Below are 23,758 nucleotides of genomic sequence, written 5' to 3' on the forward strand. Positions count from 1 at the left end.
AAGGTCTTAATATTGTCATAATTTAGTGATCTTATGCTTGTTGGATTCTTCTCGTCGAACCGCTCGATTCGAATATAAGCATGTAACATTTGGAAATCGTTTGGTAATCCAAATTATGGTTTAAACCTTCCAACTATGCTTTGGGCCCTTGATTTGGACCCATTTGGGCTTAAATTGAGTCAAATTTGGTGTCCTTGGGTTTATATTTTCGAGACATTTAGTTCAATTGTAAGTTCGCTGAAATCGAGGTTCGGGTGGTCCCAATTTTAATTTTGGAAGTTTTCAACTTGATTTTGCCTCATGATTTGTGCCCGATCATGATATTTTTTGTAAAGATGTATCAATATTATAAGTCGTATTACTATTTTCTGATATTTACATGTTATTATATTATTTAATTAATAAAAAAATATGTTTAAAATTATTATATAATCGATTTTAAATCCGCAAAAAATCTTCTGAACATTAATGGGCTGTTTGGTATCGGATTTATCGTCGGATTTACGTTAAATCTAGCGAAATGGTTTTACAACGCGTGTTAAATGCCGGGATTCAATAAATCCCGAATTTACGGCTTAAATCCCGGATTTACTAAATCCCTCGGTTCGGTGGATTTAACGGGATTTAAAGAGTGACGGAAGACTTACCCGCGGCGCCCGTGTCGCCGAAGAAGCGCACGAAAGGGAGAACCTTCACAGCGAGCAAGCTCCCCTTATTGCTTCCAATCAAAATGTCATAATTTCCGAGCCGACAGGAAGGGAAAGTCGTCCAAGGAGCCGAAGTAGCGACGCGCGCAAACTCTACACCTCCTACAAAGCAACGCAGCCGAACAACAACGACGAAAAGGAAAGATGAAGGCAAACCAACCCTAGACGCCTCAAAGTTATTATTTTTTAACTTAATAATATAATTTAAGCAATTAATAATTAAATAAATTAATTAAATAAATAATATTATAATTAGAGCATAAATTAATTATTTAATTTAACTTAATTGACTAATTAATGATATAATTAATAATTAAATATTAATATAATTAGCTTATTTAATACTTCATTTGTCACTTTGGTCAATGTTAGTTTGTAATTTGCTTTTTATTAAATTTTCTCTCATTTTATATGAACTAAAATTAATTTTATTATATTTTATAAAATGAACTTTATATTTTTAACATATTTCATATTTACTAAATTTGAATTTACGGAATTTATTAAATCCCACTAAAATTAAATCTCACTTTCCAAACTGCCCCTAAAAGCTTTCGATCTTTCACAGGTCTCTTTCTGTCCTGTACGTTTTATCGATTTTCTGAAACCATTCTTACAGAAAATTTCTTACGTTTTATCGATTTTCTGAAACCATTCTTACAGAAAATTTCTCCGCCACTATGACTTCCCCTCCTTTTCGGTTCCATTGGTCTCCTACCGACACCTTCCATAGTTCCATGGCTTCGTCTACCCTACTTCCGCTCATCCTCGTTTTCCTGCATGGTCTCCGCGGCGGCGATGGCTGCTTCACCGCAATCTTCAGCTTCGGCGATTCCATCGCCGATACTGGAAACCTTCTCATCTCCGAACACGGTAATATCCAGTCCGCCAGGCCCCCTTACGGCCAGACTTTCTTCAACCGCCCAACCGGACGCTACTCGGATGGCCGACTTATTATTGATTTCATCGGTCCGTGTTCTCTCCTTTTCTGTACTGTGTTTCTTCTTCTTCTTCTTCTTCTTCTTCAAGCCTTACGTAACCGAACGATGAGCAGCGGAGGCTCTGGGATTTTCTTTTATGCCGCCCTTCCTAGAAGGGCCTGGCGACGGAGGGTTCCGGCGAGGGGTAAACTTCGCTGTGGCTGGGGCTACTGCGCTCGACGTCCACTTCTATAGGGAGAGGGGCATGGACGTCATACGGACGAACCTCTCTCTGCAGACTCAGTTTGGATGGTTTAAGGAATTGCTGCCCTCTATCTGCTCTACAGATTCAGGTCAGTCACTCCACAGAAGAAATTATTAACTTATTATTTGAGGCAAGTAGTTTGCTTTTTATTTCCAGAAGTGTATTAGATTTCTGTTTAGTACAAATTTTTTTTTTTTATAAAGATATTTCTGTGATAAATCAGTCCCTAAAGATGTTGTCACTATTCCCCCCCCCCCCCCCAAACCCCCAAAAAAAAAAAAATGTGGTAACTTGGTAACAGTGACAAAATTATTGTCCAACAGTTTAAAAGAAAAAAGCTAAAATATCCGCTAAAAGCTTTTACAAAACATATTTTCCCCATAAGAATTGTGTGACTGACTGAAAATAGACCCTAATTCCACTTGAAATAACCGCTAAGGCCACTCAAAAAAAAAAAAAAAAGCCAAAATCTCCAAGGGGATCAATTATTCTGTGAGGACACCGAACACTGTCCGGAGACCAGTCAGAATGCGCTAGGTCACCCCGTTGCTCGTACCGTAGCTCGGCACCGCTAATTTGGCACATTTTTTGATTGTTCTCCAAATGGTATTCTATGTTCGGCCTCTGCACATAATAATTTCTTCTCCAAGGGAGCACATGCGTATGCAGTCCACCGACAGCTTTAACCAAATTCCAATTCACATGGTAATGTAACAAAGTGAATAGTGTGATGCCATTGTTCACCAACGAATTTTTTTTGAAGTAAAAAATTCCGTCAAATTCCAATTCACATGGTAATGTAACAAAGTAAATAGTGTGATGCCATTGTTCACCCACGAATTTTTTTGAAGTAAAAGATTCCGTTGAGAAAAAAATATATGCATAATATATATATATATATATATATAAATATAATATTATTTATATATATTATATATAAAGAAATGGAATTTGATTTAAAATGAATTACTGCATTTCGGAATAGAAAATGAATTTTCCGGTCTGAGATGACCTAAATGGATGAAAGGAAAATAGTGAGTGTGATGAATTTTTTTGTTATATTATAATTGCCTAATTACTACAGAGAATATGCTTCCTTTCTATTGAACTGCAGCATATATAGGCATAGGTACAATAGACTTTTCGCTTGAAGGGTTGGTGATAGCTGTAGTAGTTTAAGGGTGGTGACGATACAGGTTTGATTCTGGGGATATGGCTTTCTGGATTCTGTTATAGTTAGTGTTATTACTGCCACTGAGAACGAATTAATGTAGCTAACTTTCCTATTAATACATTATCTAATTCAGCATTCTCATTTACTAAGGATTTTCAAACCATTCATAACATCATTGAAAAGCAAATTAATTTAAGTAGCGAAAAATACACCTTTGAAAAAAGTTGTAATATGTCGACAAAAAGATTTAAAGAAAGTTACTATGTTTTGATTTGCATCCACCTTGAGCATTTTTAAATCACCACGTTTAAGAAATTTAATGTAAATGCTTATGGCCCCATTAAAATTTTAACAATTTGTTAAAATTTTAGATCTGGTGTCTATTATATTGATTTATTTGCTAATATGCTAATTTATTTTTATTATTAATTATGAAGACATTCTATTATATATGTGAGTTAGCAAACTTCCACTTGTTCAAACTGACTCTCTGGCTAGAAGCATAGTTCCCCACTTGTAGAATTCCGCATTTTAGAAAGATGATTATATTATCACTGAGAAAGCTTTCCAGTAATCAAACTATTGAGTATTACATTTTAGTTTATTGAAAGAACGAGCCACCTGCTGATGGTTGGACCGCATTTATTTAATGATTAGTCCCATAGTTGGTAAAATATTGCTCGTTCCTTCTTTTTTGAAGGAAGCATTTAGAATCTTCAATAGAAGATCTTCAAAATTTAACTTTTCATGGCAGACTGCAGGAACTTACTCGCAACTTCACTCGTCCTAGCTGGGGAGATTGGTGGTAACGATTTTGCCTACGCATTTGGACAAGGAAAATCTCTCAGTGAGCTCAAATCCTATGTTCCTATCGTGAACCATGCCATCGGTGTTTTGATAAACGTATATGCTAATTCCATCCCATCTTCTTCAGATTCCTCTGTCAATATCAATCTTCGTTTTCAGTATCACAATCTTTTACTTTCTGCCAGGATTTGATCGAACTTGGTGCGAAGACATTGTTGGTTCCAGGTAACTTCCCCATTGGATGCCTTCCGATATATCTCATTATGTTTGAGCACTCGGAGGACCATGACCTGAGCACCGGTTGTATCAAATGGTTGAACGATTTCGCTCAATATCAAAACAAGCATTTGCAGTTGGAGCTCGACCGTCTTCGAGCTCTGCACCCCTATGCGACCATCATATATGCTGATTACTACAATCCAATCATGAACATAATCTCCAACCAAAACAAGAATAGTGAGCCTATCTCTCTCCTCTATTCCTTTTGCCATTAGTTGCTTCTTGTTTTGCGCTTGTTCATCATAACAATTACTTGCAGGTACTGGAAAAGTGACTTTGGCTGCTTGCTGTGGCGGCGGCGGCCCTTATAATTTCGGCAATCGGGTGCAGTGCGGAGATGCCAGCGCAAGCGTTTGCGATGACCCATCATTATATATTTCCTGGGATGGGGTTCACCTCACTGAAGCAGCTTACAGATTCATTGCCGAAGGATTGTTGGAAGGGCCTTTTGCTGATCCACCTATAAAAGAAGTATGCTATAAAAGAAGTCCGGATCATAAGGTCGATGATGCCTGACGAAGATGCTAATCAATGCAGTTAAGGAAAGGCAAAAAATTTGAAAACCAAAAGCTTGGGTTCCCTTATGCTATGCCTCTGTTAATCACTACTATAAGCCCTGTTAAACCTGTGCAGTATCTTAACTAGTCGCAAGGGCGTAAAGATGGACATGGATTCGCTAAACCCTATGCTTGTTTGTGGGGTGTCTAAAAGTAAAAAAACACTCCAAATTGTGGCGTATGTCTAAAAAGTAAAAAAACTTCATTTGTATAAAACAATCCAACTCTCTAAGGCTTCGTTTGGGCCGACATTCTTTTCTTTTCCTTTTTTTTTTACTTTCTTACTGTTTCGTAAAGTAGCTTTTTATTACAAAAATTTAAAAAAATGATCTAGTAGCCTCCCCGGGGGTGTTACCTCTTGTAAAGACTTTCGGGTATTAATCCATTTGTCCTTTCTATTCACGGGTGGGATGTCCCTACTGAAGCTTAAGACTACTAGGTCCTAGATTTCTAACTCCCGAAATTGATCAATTTTTGAAGCTAGAATCCTATAACACCATTTATTGAACCACGGGAGTCAGGAGAAGGCCATGATTTACTAATGTACAAATACAACTAATACCTATTGATCTACAATTAGAATTCCAAGGCACCTAATATCCCACGGCATTGATCAATACAAATGAACTAATAGGCTCCACCCCATCCACCACAGATAAACTTTATGATATATTATACCTTGTCTTGGGGCGTCTTTGGCTTTACTCGATCAAGCCCGCCCGTCCAGACGTGGCGCCCTTTCTCATTATCATCTACCGCCCTTTCTTTCCTCCCTACGCGCTCTAAGCCCGGCCCGCGCGCACGAGAGAAATATGAGTTTTCGTCAGCTGATTAGCTCCCATCCCCATTGGGGATGGGACCAGCAGGGGATAGCTTTGATCGAGGCGAGGAGTTGGGCTTTTCTTCGCCGATGAATCTCTTAGATTATGCACCGATTAACTCGTTGATGCCCGAGTAGCTGTACAACTTGCCCATGGTAGAGAATGAATTTGTCCTGTGGTATTGGATCTAGGCTAGTCCTAACTGCTGCACTACGGATTATCTTGTTGAGAGTAGACCTTGACACTTCACCTGACTTGTTCAGCTTTCACACGGAGGCCTGCTTGCTTTTAGACTTTGCTGCTACCTGCGATCTTCGTGATAGTCTTTTACAGATGTGGGAGCTTTCCAGCCATAGTGTGACCCACCCCTTGTTTAAGTCAGAACGAGTCCCCGGGACCCCGGGACATTGGCTTCCTCCAACAGTGAACTATTCAGGATCGCATCCCGCGCATATCTTTAGATCCACCAGTAGTATTATATAAGAATATCCTACAGCCTAGTACATTTAGATTCTTATACTAATTAACCCTTACTTCATAAAGATACCCAAAAGTCTTACAATGAGGGTCCGTAAAGCCAGGAATCTAGAGCAGGATAGCCTCCTCCCCATAGGAAATTAGAAAATAGTCTCTGCAATCTGCCAATGGTCTGCCTCGGCGAAGTCATAGATGACAGTAGGGGGATCAGTGTCGACCCTCTCTAGTAAGTTGTATGTAGCGGTAAATCGAGCAAATCAACTCAAGGGCTTCTGTTGGCTCATGATGTACCGGTTTTAGAAACCTCAATACCTATAAATCATACCGCAACCACGGACACCACTATATGAGGACGTACATCATTATGAAATAGAATTCCTAGAGTGGGAGGGCCTCGAAAGAAACTAGCCCTACTCACTCAGATGAGAGCGGGTCCCGAGGACTGAGAATGTGTCTTGCAAGATTGGTATTCTTCCCAATAATGTAAAAAAGAAAGTGCAGCTAAATCACCATATTGCTTACCGTTCACCGCTTTCTGCTATTCAAAGAGAAATGGCACATATGGTACAAAATCCTGCTCTCTCCTCTCGCTTTGCTCGAGTAAAGACAAGCTTTCCTCTCGCTTTGCTCGAGTAAAGACAAGCTTTCTCGGAGATGCATGCCGATGTGTTGATTCGAGGAGAGAGACCAGGTATGTCGTCTTGCTTAGTTAGGTTGGTCGGGGCATTAGTGGAGTGGGAATTGGTATCAACCGGGGCTGATTGATCCAGCAATAGCTGGTGAGGCTGAGCATCTTGTTGGGATGGTTTTATATTAGAAAGTTGCTTTAAGGAGCAGAAAGAAAGTAGTGCCAAATGAATCCTAAGTTGAAACTTAAAACTGATCATATTGTACAATTTGAATTGAAACTTAAAACGATCATATTGTACAAAAAAATTCATCACGTTAGAGTGTAGAAGTAAAAGATAAGTGAAAATTTGAGATAACACCACCAAAAAAATGGTTGATACATGTACTATAGGAAAACCAGTTGGTTTCAAAATTCTAAGAGATGTCTGCAAGGGTGGCATATATCACCTACTATTTAATGTATACCGCATAGGAATCTAACTCTAGTAGAGTTAATTAAAAATATGTCTATCTATGAAAGGAACTTTTGAAGTTACAATGGCTTGGGGAGACTACATGGAAGAGGTGGTTGGTGCTAGTTCACCGTGCTCTAGTGTTAATCTCCTAAGAGAATCCTTCGAAAGAACTACTCTGAGATATTAATTCCTCCTTTCACATGACTTGAACATAGCCTATAGGACACATATGAATGGGTACCTGCATAGGTATTCATGGATGTAGATTTAGTTCCCGATTTATGCAACCCCTTGAGCATCGGACATCGAAAATGTTGGATAAAATAAAACTAAAAAGATAAGCATGAGTAAAAATTTATTGCTCTGAATTATTTACTAATATTGAGATTCACTTTTCATTAGAGACCAAATGGTCCCATATCCAAGTTTCTCTGAATATCGACTACAATTAAGGATGAGGTTATGCCCATTATTTGAGAAGAGGGGTGAGTGTCTATTTATTAAACTATTCTGACCACGATTCTCTATTGAAGAGAATGCGAGCTAAGGTAAAGGAACCAATTATCATTGGGGATGACCATTCATCTGGTTCTCCTACAAGTATGAAGAATGTGGTTGTTTCTGTTGTTTCAACAATGAGAGGCATGAACGATTAAGGAATAGGTCCTAATGATGAGGAAAATCATCCTTTTCTTTATGGTAGTGCACAAAGGAGGGTAAGTAAAGTCCTTCTAAAGCATGTGAGTGTGTTAGAGTGAGAGGTAGATTCTAGAAGTTGCTGTCACAAGTGTAAAATTGATGGAGCTGTTGAGGAGTGAGATATAGATAAGGTGCCCAGGTAGTTGAAGGGTTCCCCTACATATACCCTTTTTACTAGTCTCATTATTCCATTAAAATTAATTTTGTTAGACAATATTATTGGAAGGTTAATGTCTTTGGAGTCGTTGAATAAGTTCAAGGGTACTAGAGAGCTCAGTGTTGCTGAAGGGAGGGCTATAATGGTGGATGTCACCAGCTCGAGAAAGGCGATGCTTTCTCTTGATGCCCGGGCGACAACTATATGGAACCGTGTGAGCTTGATAAAAGATGAATTGTGCTTACTAATTAATCAAACAAAGCATGAGGGATTTTTTTAGGGTGCTTAGTACACAGAGGAGTACCATGATCAAATGGGAGGTCTGATGTCGAGTATGGCAAAGAATCTTGTACTAGTACATGCTCAGCATAGCATGGGTTGATTTATACTCCTTTCATTTTCTTTTTCCCATAATTTATTTCTATATGTGAGTTCAAATGAGTTGATTCTCAAATGAATAAATCTAATTCCTGTAAAAGAAATGAAGATTTTTTTAAAAAAAAATTCATCAAATGGGATAGAGTGGTTGATGGGCCACACATTTTCAGAGTGGATAAGGTGATTTTTATGAATGAGCCCATTTTGGTCTTTCAAATTCTTAAATGATGAGGAAGAGTGGTGAGATCTTCTATATTAATTTTTATTTTATATGCCTTAGGTTCTTGCGCTTCAATTTTTTTACTATAAATTGAAGCAATAAGTCCCTGAGTGTGGTTCTCCTTTTGCCTCTTCCATACTTCATAGTTTTTTATTTCAATTTTATGATGTTTGGTTTGTGCAAATATGTGGATTAGTTTCTCAATAAGAGGGATTTCCCCAGACGGCTGATTAAAGAGTAAATTGAGTACATTTTTAGGGTGTATTACTTTTCAAATGTCAGTTTTCTTGTCAAGTTCACGATGAAAAATGAGCGGATTAACTCTGTGTTGGATGGAGAATTTGTCATTACCATTGATAATCTAAATTTAGAGTTGTGATTTCTCCAATGTTTAGAGATAGAGAAGCTATGAGTTTTTATGGGGTAGTACGCACATAATTACTATCGAATTGTTCACGCTGAAAAATGAACGGATTAACTCTGTGTTGGATGGAGAATTTGTCATTACCATTGATAATCTAAATTTAGAGTTGTGATTTCTCCAATTTTTAGAGATAGAGAAGCTATGAGTTTTTATGGGGTAGTACGCACATAATTACTATCGAATTATATAGTATCAATAATTTATTTTGCTCTTTGTGATGAGAGAAAAGTCTACAATGGTCTCCGAATATGTTTAGACATGTCTTATAATGAAGGATTCTCAGTAGCGTTTTGTCCAATTTTTGCATTCACTTGGCAAGAAGGTCGAACTAGCAAGCAAAGTGTGCAACTAGAAATCCAAGTTTGTCATTTTTTAGTACTTTTTGATGGAGAGTGTCTACTGCTCTCATCTTGTTGTGGAAGCAGTTAACTTTTTTTGAGGTTTTGAATGAGCAGAGAGCATCATTGTTTTTTTTTTTGATAGAAATGCCAAATGCATTAAAAGCAAAGAAGAAAACAACCTAGATACAACCTACTAGGTGATAGCACCCCTATCACCATCCTCTACCAAAACCGACAAAAAACAATGAGGCACCTTATTACAAGTAAGATTATCCCAAACAAAATTCCCATCCAAAGTTAATCTAGCTCAACAATGTCCCAACTTATTAGCACTCCTATTACAGAAATAAAAAATGACAAAACCAAAATTTTTAAGAAAAGATAAGTCTTCAAAATTAGTTTCACTATAACTCCCATCCAAGTGTTCCACAGATTTCTGAAGATGTTGGATGACATTGAAATTGTCGTATTCTATGAAGATACCTTTATCTTCCAGCATTCTATCTGTAATGACTACCTTCAAGTGCCAAAAAGCAGCTAGTTCCAATGCTCATATATCCCAATGAGAGCATTTAACACCAAAAGCTGAGAGAAACATCCCATTATGGTCCCTAAATACACCACCAATGCCTGCTAAATAAGGTTGTGACAATGATGCATCAAAATTAAATTTAATCCACTCGGGTGGAGGGGGGTTCCAATGAGAACGGATCAGCCTTGGCCGGTTAGAACCCCAGTTTCTCGAAATATTACCAAGGTTCAATGCATTTGAAGCCATACTAATAGCCTGCGAAGTAATGAAACTTGCACTGAATTCATCATCTACATGTTTAAACCGATTTTTGCTTTTCCAACAGACAAAAACCATAGAGCAGAATAAATTCCCAATGAACCGACTTGTACCAGATAAAATTTTTAGTTCAGTAATGCACTGGCTGATAGAAGAAACAGTTGGGATATTGAAACCCACGATAAGAGCAATGTCGTTATTGAGATAATCAAAGAGCAATTCCCAACTAAGTGATTAGTGTTTTCAACTTCCAAACACCCCCTTGGACAAAAGCTATTGTTTAACATTCTTCTATAGCATAAAAATCATTAGTTGGTAGAGCATTGGTAAGTAAACGCCACCAAAAACACTCAACCTGAGAAGAAAGTTTAAGGTCTTTTATCCAACTGTAAACTTCATCCTTATCCGCCATATTAGAATTAGCTAACATAGCCAAAATCGTCTTCCCAGATAACTTTGAAATCATCTCTAATTGGTCATTACAATTGTTAAGAATTTGAACTTGAGAAATGCAATTTACCATACACTGCCCAAACCATCTTCTTAACAAAACCAGGTTCCAATTCCCATCCTTAATAAATTCTCTTAAATTTGGGAATTCCTTATCAGAACTAGAAACTGCAATGAAAGTGGGCCATTTATCAAGACATTTACCGAAGATCCAAACATCTTTCATAATGTCAATAGAAGATCCGGAACCAACTCTCCTTCTAACCAAGGATTTGAGAGCCTTCATACCACTTGAGAGAATTTTCCAAGTGATAGAGCTGTTATTTTTTGAACCTTCATTCCACATATTCCCATATTTTGCTAAAATAGTTCTGTTAAGCAAAGAATTGGAGTTGCAGCGAAGACTCCAAGCAAACTTTGCTTTGAGAGATCCCGAGGCAGAAACTGAAATAGCAGAACACAATCCCCTTCCTCCTATAGAAACCGGTTTTCACAGTTCACTCCAAGAAGTATAATGCATACCTTGAACACCTCCAGGTTTATTCCATATAAAGTCTCTACAAATCTTGTCCATTTTCCTTAAAATTCTTATAGGAACCAAAGAATGAGTCACAAAAAAAAATTGGTATAGCAAGAATAATAGATTTAACCAGCACAATTCTTCCCGCTAGAGAGATGAATTTATTGCCCCAAACATTAAGCTTTCCTTCAATCTTTTCAATAATGTGAGAAAAATCATAGGATAACATTCTCCTGCATGCCATTTTGACACCGAGATGGTTAAATTCCTTTGCTTCTTTGAATTTGAAAAGCTTCAAAATCTTCTTCCTGGCACTTCTCCTTGCCATTTTACCGAACAACACATTGGATTTACCCATATTAACATCTTGTCCCATCCAGGAAAAATAACTGTATATAATATTTTTGATTATTTTCATCTGGCACAGCTTTTCTTTCTAGAATAGTAAAATATCATCAGCATACATCAAGTGGCTAATTCTAGGAGCATTAGGAGCCACTTTAACTCCCAAATCTATTCCATTTTTATGAAATTCATCAGACATTAATTGCGAGCAAAGGAGGAATATATAAGGAGAAAGTGGACATCCTTGACGAAGCCCACTTTTGGCTTCAATCCAATCCGACTTTGTGCCATTAAATAAAATTGAAAACTTTGGCTCTATGACATAATCTATAATTAGATTACCAAATTTTGAGGGAAATCCGAAGTGCTATAATACTTGCTTGAAAGTTGGCCAAGCCATACTGTCGTAGGCTTGCTCCATATCAATTTTGATAGCAATCAAACCTTTTTTATATTTTGAAAATCTAAACTTATTAAAAAATTAATGAACCAATAAAATGTTGTTTGACAATGATCTACCTTTAATGAAAGCCATTTTCTCTTTAGAAACAATTTTGTGGATAACTTTCATAAGTCTATTAAGGAGGATTTTGGCAACCACCTTGTAAATAGACAAGCATAAGCTGATTGGACGGTATTGAGATGGAATAGCCGGATTTTTACACTTAGGAATTAGAACCACCAATGTTTTTTCCAGTCTTCATTCATTTTTTCAGAATTAAAGAAAAAAAGAATTGCATTCCAAACGTCTTGACCAATAGTCTTCCAATAATGTTTAAAAAAAGAGTAAGTTATCCCATCCATACCTGGAGAAATATTTGACCCGAGTTCTTTGACTACAGCCTCCACTTCTTGACATGAAAATTCAGCCTCCAAACCTCTGGCATCTTCTATGCTGAGCTTATAGAACGGATAAGGCCACCCAGATAGTTTGCATTCCCTACTTCTCCATTTGTTTCTGAAGAACTGAAGCAAAACCTTTTTTATATTAGTTGCAGACTCAACCAAACAGCCTTGTTCATCTTTCAATTGGTGAATAGAATTGTGATTCCTTCTACCTCTGGCCATTGCATGAAAGAACTTAGAATTTTTGTCACCGTCACTCTATTTAATTTTGGCTCTCTATTTCCACCAGGAATTAATTCTGGCTAAAGTAATATTCAGTTCGTGTACCTTTGCTCGAAGCATCGCCAATTTCTCATTGTTTAACCCAGATAATGATTCTTCCATTTGCAGCTCATTGATTTCTATCTTCAATTTATCCTTCAGCCCATGCAAAGCTTTCATTTTTTCCTTGCTCCAAAATTACATAGCCTTCAACGTTCTGTATAATTTTAAGTTTAACTTTTCCATTGGTTCTCCACCATAGCTTTTGTTCCATATCTTCTTAATAATAGTTGCAGATGCCGGGTAAGAAACCCAGACATCTTCAAACCTTCGTAAGTACTTCGCTTTCTCCATCACATTGAAAATCTTCAACTGTATCAGACAGTGATCCGAAGCAACCCTGTTCAAATGCCTGTTTAAAGCTTGAGGGATAATTTGGAGAGCTTTAGAATTTAATAAGCATCTATCAAGCCTCTCCAAAATTCTTGCACTCCTACTCTTATTATTACACCAAGTAAATCTTGGTCCCACAAAACCAACATCATGATAATCATTTTGAATCATAAAATTTTTCATTTCCTTAGGACCCAAATCAAATTTAAACTTCTTCCCTCCCCTCTTCTCGTCTTGAGCCAGAACTCAGTTAAAGTCCCCTCCTAAGATCGAAGGCAACTTATTGCAGTAGAAGGAATTTAAAAATTCCCATAAATTCCTCCTGTTATACGGATCACAATTGGCACAAACAGTGGAAATAAGCCACTTCATATTATTCCTTAAAACTGTCATTTCCCCTATAACACATTGCTGAAAACTTTGCACGATAGAGAACGTAACAAGATCAGTCCTCCACATGGTCATAATACCACCAGATTGCCCTTCCGACGGATAAATGAAAACATCCCAGTTGCTTCCCAAGCTTTTTCAAACATCTTCTTTTTCAATAGAAGAAATTTTTGTTTCTACTAAACCAATAAAAAAGATATCCCAATCCTTAACAACCTCTTTTAGATATAGAGAGGCTTCACTCTTATTTGCCCCTCTACAATTCCAAAATGAATAGAACTCATTTGGCCAAGGAGGGGGAAAGACCCCCATTCCTTCTTTTTCTTCCTCCTTCATACCTGTTAGTTCTAATTGAAGAATTGATCGGCCCCAATGATTTAACCTCCTTGCTAAGCTTGGATTTACCATTCAATGTCAAGCCAACAGAACTCTTGCCTGGAACAGATTTATTAACAAAATCTTCTAAATTTCCTGTAATATCTGTAGAAAAACTCCCCTTTTCTGAAATCATATTTCTATTATCATTCTTTTTGGTGCCAGAATTTACCAACTCTCGTTCTTCCAGGTATGAGGAAACATTTAAATTCATAGGATCTTCCACCTCTTCAACAATTTCATTTAACAAGCTGAACTTATTGTTTTCCAAAATCTTAGTACATTCCTTGCTCAGAACTTTATCATTATCTTCCACACCCTTTCCACAATTTGATTCATCCACCTTATAATTGTCCACCCTCCCCAGTACATTAGAATCCTATTCCAGAGACTTTCCACCATCTTCTACATTACTCATTTCTTCGATTCTTTTTGAAGTCTTGCCTTGCTCTGTCCTAGCTAAAGGAACAAACTCAAACTTCTTATGAACCACCCAATCCCTTCTCTTCTTTTTATGGTTAACATGGATCCAAGGTCCATAAATGTCTTGTATTTCAATTTAACCTTTCTTTACTGTCTGTATTTGGTCTTCAGCGTTTTTAACGTCTGTCACATTTTGCTCCTTGGGCTGGACTTCTTTGTTTATCTTACAATTGAAACTTAAGTGCCCAACCTTTCCACATCTATAACAAAAGGATGAAACCTTTTCATACTCTACTTTTTGAAAAAATCTTCCTTCTCTTCCATCTACGAAGACTCCCAACGGTAATTGTTTATCTAACTCCACCCATACGCAAATCCTCGCAAATTCGCGTCTCCCCCACTGAAACATATTACCGTCCAGCATCATAGGAGTGCCGATGCACGATGCTATCCTTGCAATGTTTATTTCATTCCAACAGAACAGTGGAAGGTTTGGCAATCTTATCCAGATAGGAGAAGAAAGGCCTTTAAGCGAATTTGTGGAAAACTGAGTGGACCACTTATCCAATCCCACAATGTGACCATTGATGAACCAAGGTCCTCTAGTTAACACCTCTTCCATTGCATCTTCCTAGAAGAAAGAGCACAATATCCATCCAGATCCCATAGTTGTCAAGTTAAATTTTCAATATGATTCCACTGCCGTCTCAACTCAGCTCCTATTATGTAATTAGGAAGCTCACGTCCAAACACCTTTATCACAATCGAAAACTTGAGTTTCTCTGCATTAGCACAAACATTTGGTTCAAAGAGTTTTACCGCAACACCGTCATCTGACATAAATAAATCTTTCTCCACAAGATTTATTTTGATATGAGATCTCTTGGCCCAAGGATTGGTTTGCCTAACTCTTTCTTGATTAACAGACGGACAAATTCCTTTATCTGCAAAATCACAAGCAGTGACCGTGTGTTCCACATTGTTCTGGACTGAAGGGGCTCCATCCACCTGTGCTGTAGAATTATCCACAACATTTCCGAATTTATTCACAAATAAATTCATCCCTGAAGACGACGAATTCTCACAATCAATCTTTCTTGAAATTTTTGCATATTTAGGTGTTTTGTCTACCACCAACCCAATAATCTGCTTCCCTTTTCCTTCGCAAAGCTATGTTTCTTGAACAGATATCTCCACAAGTTCTTGAATTACCAGAGGCCGAAATCCATCTTTCACCTTCATTTGCAAGTTATCGCTGACGATCAAAGGATGATCCAATTCCACGGCTTTCCGGTCACCGGAGATAGTGACCGAAGAGCTTACCGGTATCAACAAGAAACTCGCCAAATTGCACAGAAAAAAAATTTGAAAAAAAAAATCCAAAATCCTGGAGCTTCTCTCTCTACTTTCTCAGAGAGCATCATTGTTAGTGGTGAAGAATGAACCACTACTAGTACTAGATAGCAACCCAAAATATGAAATATTTGAAAGTAAAAATTTGAATTTATGTCTGAATTAGAGCATAAAGGTGCTGTGCTTTTGAGCGCTGTGGTTATAGGCTTGAGATCACAATGGTGCAAGATAAGTGTAAATTATGGATTTTTTTGTTATGTTTGAATTTTAGTAAAAATATATTGTTTTAGTTATTTTATAGAGGAAAAACTCAAAAATCATGATAAATACAAAGGAACAGTCAGCATCGTTGTGTCAGGAAAAAAATCACCATTGTGCTACATTCAACACTATACTCTCTATTTGCGAGCACTGCACCATTATGTCAAAAAATCAGCTCGACTGCTTTAGGTTATAAAGAAAATGAAAGTCACACAGCCACACATTTCAACATCTCAACATCATTTTGCCCATTCAAGCGCACCAACACTTCTATTTATATGGCTCTATGGCGTTGTTGTTTTAACATCCAAGGGCCACACCATTTCAATAAAAGGTCATAGCTCTATACTTAATAATCATACCATACCATCACACACCACGATATAGCAAACATTTTAGCGTTGAGGTGCCAGTTTACTTTTAGGTGTCGTAGGGCTAAATTCCCTTTTATGTTTTCATATAAATTGATGTTATATTCTATTTGTAAAAGAGTTTAGTCACTTGTGTAAATTTAGTACTTTTTAGTGTGCTTCTCTAGTACCCTTTGAGAGTAAACTCTAAGGGGGGCTAGTGAAGTACAATATATAATTTATTGGAGTGTTTTGTTTGTGTCCGCTGAAGTAACTCTGTAAGTGAAGAAAGTAGTGAAGAGAAGATACTTTGATCCTACCTTGTGGTAACATTCCCCCACTTCTCTTATAATTTGATTCTTCTATGAATATAATGAAAATGAGTTTGCTTATCATTTATTCTATCATGGCTAGTCTCTTCTTTTGGATTGATGATGTGAAGAGCAAAATAAGTGCTATTGATGACACTTATTTTTTAAGATTTAATGATGTTCTGAAGTTTCTCACATTCTTTATTTAATGCAGATAGTGTTCATATGTGTAGGCGTGTAGTTAAAACCTAGTTTGATGTATAGCCTCAATAGAGGAATTCATGAACAATTAGGAACATTAAGATAGAATGTTGGTATACCTAGACCTAGGATATTTGAATATTCTTTGTTCTCAAGAATATATTATGACTATAGGAGGTCAGTAAATATTAATTTAACCCCTATAAAATTATTAGAGATCTAGAAATGTACATGCTCTAAATCACATTTATAATTAAGAGTCTCATCATGAAAATATAATATTTGCATTCATTAATTCAAATTATTTTATTAAACGTTGTATCAACTATTCTACTATTTTTTCAAGTGATAGAAACTCTAAAAATATCAATTTTATTTTAGTAGGATAAATTATGCATTGAAAAGTAAGTAGTAATAATTTTGTTGCAAGTAAATATAACACTTCCTCGTGGATTCGACATTATGCTTCATCGCTTTATTACTTGATTCGTCATGTATACTTGCGTACACTAAAGTGGGCTTTTATTATTAACATATCAAGAAAATTTTAAGCATTACTCACCATTGATAGCTCAAGCATTCATTAAACAGTCTATAACAAAGCCTTGTTTTCCTAAATGCATAAGTTCACAAACTCCCCATCTAGTTTTAACACATTATTAGGGAAGTAATTTATTTCTTGAAATTTCAACTATATTGTTTAAACAAGTGCATATATAGACCTGCTTTATCTTATATCCTATTTTTTTATTTTTATTTTATTTTATTTGTTGTTGTGTATTCATTATTGTATGCTTTGTAAATCTAGAAAATAACCTTTGTTATTAGATTCTAAGATTCAAGGAACCCTTTCAAAAATTAGAAAAACCATTTTTTTTTTGAAAATATTTGAACCACTACGAAATCAAGATCATTCTAGACCTCTTAGAGATCATGCTAAACTTATAGTAGACGAAATTCATCAGAGTATTAATAAACATACTATACAGACTAATAATTTTAAATTAAAATTTATCATAATTTACATGGTTTAAAATTCTTAGTTTGGAGGAACTCATGTGAAAGATCTTAGTTTAAAGATCCCTAAATTAGTTAAAGAGAGAAACACCTTTGATTGTTTCCCTTCTTTTAGTATCTTTTAGTTGTATAATTATCTTTTCTAAACAAAAGTCTATCTTAAACTAACAAATGGACTTTGAGATTGAAATTTTTTCTATCTTGCTGCAGTAATATATCTTATATTAATAATGTTTAAAGTCATCAAATCACTTTCAAGCTTTTATAATCTTGTCATTTTATTTATCATATGAATTTGATTCTGCTTTGTGGTATACTCTTCCTTATATTAGAGTGTGAGTTTTTCTTCTCTAATATTTGAAAGATATTTTGACAACTGAGAGTATTTAAAGGTTTTGAAAGGGATCTAGCTTTTTAAAGAAAAAAGTGAATAACAAGGGCATAAAATGAGCCCAAAAAGAAAAAAAATTTAAAATATGTGAAATGACCGCAAAAAAATTGAAAGATGTACAAAGTGTATTAAAAATTAAAAAGATGCATAAAGTGCGTAAATTAATTTACAAGAGGCATAAAATGAGCCCAAAAAAAGCAAGCTTCTTTCTCTTTCAAACCTTTAAATCTTAGAAGAATTCATGTGTCACTTGATATTTTCAATGGCTTGTGCTTGAAATTCATGATTGTGACTAATTACTTTTATATATTATTCTATAAGATATTTTTCTAAAACCAAGTTTTGAACGAATCTCTTTTTCACCCAAATTAATTTTTCTGAGCTAAATCTTTATTTTTAAAATATGATTTGCCCTGTGAGAAGTTTGAGTTAGGGCTAACATGATCGGTCGTTTTATCATTTTTCGAATTTTGATGAAGTTAACTCATTGATTCTTATAAATTTTTAATTCAGTCATATAGAGAATTTATCATATTCGTGCGTTGATAAAAAAATCTTTATTTTTATTCCTTTTATTTTTTTATTATCTTTTTCTTTTTTTTTTGTTTCTTGGCCTTCTCTAATCATCTACATCCATCTCCAAAATTTTAATTTTTGGTCACATCATCCTGGATGATATTCATATCATCATAGATGATCAATTCAATCAACTCTTAAAATTTCTTCTAATGACTGATAAGACTTCTCTATTTATGATCGACATGGATGATCCATTATCATCCTAGATGATCTAATTGTATTCTACTTCAATTATTTGTGATCATCTAGACGATTCTCCTCGTCCTAGACAATCTTCTCAAATCCTGCTTAATTATTAGTGATAGTCCTGGACGATCCACCTATTCTTCTTAGATGATCCACGTGGCAAATTTCATTAAACATCTTAAATTAAGCCGGTATGATCCATTATTATATATTATCTTGGACGATCCACCTAATTATCCTAGACGATATACTTTTTCAACGATCGTCTAAAATGACTCCTCGGGACGATCGCCTATCTCTTATTATCCTAGATGATGTGTGATCGTCCTGGATGATATTATTGCCTTTTTGACCAATCATTCCGGATGCAATAATTTCACCTGATCGTCCTAGAGGATTATGTGATCATCCTAAATGATTAGTCAATTTCTTTATAAACTAAGGCTTTCAAATAATTTTTCTAACCCAAACTCCTCCATTCATCCTTGCTCTCGCTCTTTCTCTATTTTTGTGTTCATGACTCATGGTAAGCTATCTCGTATGCCTGTTGGAAGATCCTTGAGGGCCAATATTGACCCTTATTTCACTGAGGCTGCCGACCAAGCCGCCAATCTGCATTATAAGACAGCCGGATCACTTATCGCGGACTGTCAACCCATGCACGCTTTATTACCTTGTTCTGGACCTTTTTATGCACACCTCTCCGACTTTACTCCTTACCATCGCTATTCCTTTTAATTCCAAATTTTTTGCTAGCCTTCAAATCAACTCTTTCTTCACTTCACTTCAGTCTTATGTCAACAAGCATGCTGTCAAAATTACGTATCAAGATTATTACGAGCTACTTCAATTATCCACCACTAGAGACAAGCCTCACGTCCTGTCTCAAAACCTTGATTATGATTAAGCTTCGGCCAATCACTTTCTTAGAAACACTCTTATCTCTTACTATGTTGGGGAATTTAGCAGATTACTTAAAGATACTAGGATAATCCAATATGTCCTTCATACCTTAGTTATTCCGAAAGCTGCTGATCGTGTCCAAACTACTCCACTCCTTCCGATCATCACTTTCTACATCATGGCCCACCATAAATTCAATGCTACTAATCTAATTTTTTGCTACATTGAGCACCTCACGAGCATTAGAGATATAGGATATAGAAGAAAGTCTAATCTTGCCCTCAGACACCTCATAGCCTATGTCCTAGAATCCAAATACAACCTTTAATATCATACCCCAAGAAATATTCAGCCTGCCTTCTATACTAACAGCTCTTTCCACATTCTTTATAATTCTTATCTCCACGTAGAGCACGAGGAAGCTAAGGGAGCTGAGGAGGAGGCAGCTCCTACACTTGTTCCTGCATCTTTTCTTCTCTAGCAGCACTCATAGTTGAATCAGTTGGTGGAGCAGTTCAACTAGTGGGAAGCTCGATTTGACTCCTACGTTGCTGCATAAGAGCAACAACATACGGACGATGTTGCTCATTTTGATTCTTATATGGCTCACCAGCAGCCCAAGTATGACTAGGATATGGCCTGGTTTGAGGAGCAATTTGGTACTCTTTCTAGTTTCTTTCAGCCGCTGCCACCACCTCCTTCTAATAATTAAGGGACGTCCTACTTAAAGTTTATTTTCTTGTATTATTTTTTCTTTGTTGTAGTTTATTTCTTTTTAGTTTTTATACTATTTTTTCTTTTTCCCTCCTTTTGTGATGTCTAAAGGGAGAGTAGTAGTATCAATTTATATTTCGTTATACTTTTTTTTATTAATGTACTATTTTCTATTTAGTATTTTATTTTTAGTAAAATTTGAACTTCTTGATTCACTTTATTTTTTGTGTGATGTTTTAATTAAACTGCTTAACTTATTTTTGTTTGTCATCGGAAAAAAGTGGGAGATTATTGCAAATATGGATTCAGGAATTATGATTTTGATGATAATAAATATTTTTGACATTTTATTTTTTATGACTATCTTGCCTACTAACGTTTCAGGTCCACAAGGCCAATTGAAAATAAAGCCAGCTTAAGAATAGGTAGCTTAGGACTGAGTCAATCTGTAAACTATCATTTAGTATTTTTCACCTTTTTATTGTGTCAATTATAACAAAGTGGATCATGATGCTAAGTAACCACACACACACACACACACACACACACACTCTCAGCGAAAAATTCTATCTATTTTTAGAGTTTTTAGTTTTTGATCACATTGTCCGGGATGAGTAAAATTGTCCTAGAAGATCAGTTAAAAATAGAAACTCTAATTAGGGCATCCTAATTAAGACAAATATAATTAAGTAAATTATCCTTGATGATACTATCATCGTCTTGGATGATCGACTCAAATTAGAGAGAATCTGCAGCCAAATCCTTTTAGGCATATTTTAATTTTTAGACATCGTCCTGGATGACGTATTGGAATTATACCTAAATTAGTTTGATAATTAAGAAATGTAATTATAGTTTTATTGTTTGATCATATCATCCTGGCCAATCTCAGGATTGTCTGGGATGATCAGTTAAATAAATTTTAGTTTCTTCCTGGAAGACCTGAACGATATTCTGAATGCTATGTATTATTTTACACTAATCATTCATGACAATCCCAAATCATCTTGGACAATCATTTATTTTTCCATCATCTAGACATGCATTAAGGACAATATTCTGAATGATATTTGATGGTTTGAACTAATTGTTCGGGACAATCGTGAAATCATCCAGGACGATCAGTTTAGTTTTCTATTGTCCAGACATGCAATCAGAGCGATGTTCTGGACGATACTCAACTATTTTGAACTAATAGTATGGGATGATGTCCTATCATATGCGATAATCAGAACAAACAAGTTCCTTAATCATCAAGACTCTCCGAGATTATCCTGGCTGATTGAGTTGAATTTGTACTTATCATACAGGATAATACTTCGATCGTCATGGATGGTTATGTCAGTTTGTTGCAATTAAGAGCAAATTTAGAGATCTTTTATATAAGACCTCTTGTTTACCCAAGATTGTATTTTTTGCTAATGTCTTGACCTGAGAGAGCCAAGAAGTGAGTGAGAGTAAGGGAGAGATAGAGAGGATCTTATAAGGGGGAGTTGGTTAGGGATTTCACAAAGGTTGCTCCTAACAAGGATTCGAGTTATCTTCTCTATTCTTTGTCCCTGGTTCCTTGGAGGTTCGAGATAGGTCTACTTCAATAATTGATCGAAGTTCTCTACCTGCTTCAGGAGGAAGCGAAAGGAGTCAGGTTCTATACTTGCTTCAGGAGAAAGTAAAAGGAGTTGGGTTCTCTGCCTCACCGGTGTCGGTGGAAAGGAGGGTTGTACAAGCATCTCCACCTTGCTATGGGAGAAAAAGGAGAGTCACTACATTTAGTACAATACCTGGAGGAGAGGCTCCGGGGAGTGGATGTAGGTCAAGTTGACTGAACCACTAAAAATTTATGTATGTTCTTTCTTACTATTTTTTTGTATTTAATTTCCGCACTTCAATTTTCTTGTGGTGAACTTTGGATTATTTTAAGATTATATTTTTGATTGAGAAAAATTTAAAACACCAATTCATCCCCCTCTTGGTTAGCCTCGAACTAGTTCATAAGAGCTTAACATCCCTAATGAACTTTCAGTTATAATTAGGCATGGACTTAAAAAGGAAGTAAATGTGACGTCCCAGACATCTATAGTGAAAGGATTCTTCTGACATTCTTCTTCTTATTCGCTCTTTTTTTTCTTGCTCAGATCAATTCAGACTTCTAGAAATGATAATTGCATTAAATAAAACAAATACATCAAAGTACTATAATTCACATTTCGGCATATCATATTTAAAATCCAAAAGTAGCATCCAAAAAAACATGTATAATAGTCGCTCGGGTTACAAAACAATACAAGAACCAAAACTACAAAAACACATATACTAGTGTCTGAAAGAAGCTTCACGCAGGAGGCTACGCACCTGAAATCATTAACCATATATAATGAGCTTCAAAAAGCCCAGCAGGTCACCAAAACCTACAACTAAAATCAAAACATGGTACGGAAGTAATATGCATGTAAATCAGTTAAATCAATATTAACTACTTGCACATGATCAATGAGTCGATCCAGATACGAAAATTAGTACAGAAACATAATTCAATACATAAACAATAGAATCCAAAATCATCAGTAGGAGAATCGGTAAATCGTAGAAAAATCCATAATGCTCAATAAATCAGTACATATGTCAAATCTCTACAGTAGTCGTCGTATCTATAACATCAGCCAATTCATCAAAGAAATCTTCGTATCGGTAATACCAATCAAATCAATCAATAAAATCATCAAATACAAATACAATTGAAATCAATCTATGCAATAAAGTAATATTCTGTCACATGCACATGTATCTTGTTTGGTGTATCATATGTATCAGTGTATCACACATATCGCATGCATTAGTCAGTAATCGGTGTATCACGTGCTATAAGATCAGTACATTGAATCAGTATCGGTGAATCAGTAGTATTGATATCGGTATCAATAGTATCAATAAATCAATGCAATATCAATATCCATATCGGTGTCTGTATTCAGTGACATGTACAATATGTAATATCAATGAAATCATACAGTAATAGAATACCCATAAATCCATCAGTTAATCCATTCATTAGTAATAAATCAATCAAATCAATAAATTCATCGATATCGATAAATCAGTAATTCCATAAAGAAATCATAAGAACAATACTTACACATGCATTCCAGTACAGTAGTCTTACTTAACAAGTACAATCACTGGCTATTAAGACATTTTTTAATGATAGTATCGATGTTAGTAATCCATTGGCTCAGTAGAGTCGTCACTCTTTGCCCGTCGGCCACCCGTCGGCATAATCTCCTTATGACTCCCAATCGTTGTATCAATGATCAATAGAGGATAACACCAAACCCTTTTAAAAGGAAAGCCCGTCGGCCCAACATTCTGTACAGGTCAAATCAATCTCCAA

The 23,758-nt window shown here is 35.9% G+C and overlaps 2 protein-coding genes across 2 annotated transcripts in view; both read left to right on the top strand.

Moving 5' to 3' along the window:
• The first annotated feature begins 1,295 nt into the window (after nucleotides 1-1,295).
• Nucleotides 1,296-23,758, top strand: part of LOC110108244 (GDSL esterase/lipase At1g28590-like) — a 43,301-nt gene continuing 20,838 nt past the window's right edge. The window contains exon 1 of the mRNA XM_028692738.1: nucleotides 1,296-1,329. The gene's annotated coding sequence lies outside the window, so the exon portion shown is untranslated. The remainder of the gene's footprint in view (nucleotides 1,330-23,758) is intronic.
• Nucleotides 1,342-4,960, top strand: LOC110108246 (GDSL esterase/lipase At1g28570). The gene is made up of 5 exons (XM_020838807.2): nucleotides 1,342-1,676; nucleotides 1,762-1,980; nucleotides 3,821-3,969; nucleotides 4,059-4,329; nucleotides 4,412-4,960. The coding sequence occupies exons 1-5, from the start codon at nucleotides 1,388-1,390 to the stop codon at nucleotides 4,666-4,668; spliced, it is 1,185 nt and encodes a 394-aa protein (XP_020694466.1). The 5' UTR covers nucleotides 1,342-1,387; the 3' UTR covers nucleotides 4,669-4,960.

The sequence above is a fragment of the Dendrobium catenatum genome, unplaced genomic scaffold (assembly GCF_001605985.2).
Source record: "Dendrobium catenatum unplaced genomic scaffold, ASM160598v2 fragScaff_scaffold_157, whole genome shotgun sequence".
Lineage (NCBI taxonomy): Eukaryota > Viridiplantae > Streptophyta > Magnoliopsida > Asparagales > Orchidaceae > Dendrobium > Dendrobium catenatum.

Bases quoted from the DNA above. Each gene is read 5' to 3' on its own strand.
- LOC110108246 (XM_020838807.2), top strand. From the start codon at position 1,388: ATGACTTCCCCTCCTTTTCGGTTCCATTGGTCTCCTACCGACACCTTC. The intron at 1,981-3,820 runs GTCAGTCACTCC...TTTTCATGGCAG, and splicing joins TATCTGCTCTACAGATTCAG to ACTGCAGGAACTTACTCGCA. The intron at 4,330-4,411 runs GTGAGCCTATCT...AATTACTTGCAG, and splicing joins CTCCAACCAAAACAAGAATA to GTACTGGAAAAGTGACTTTG.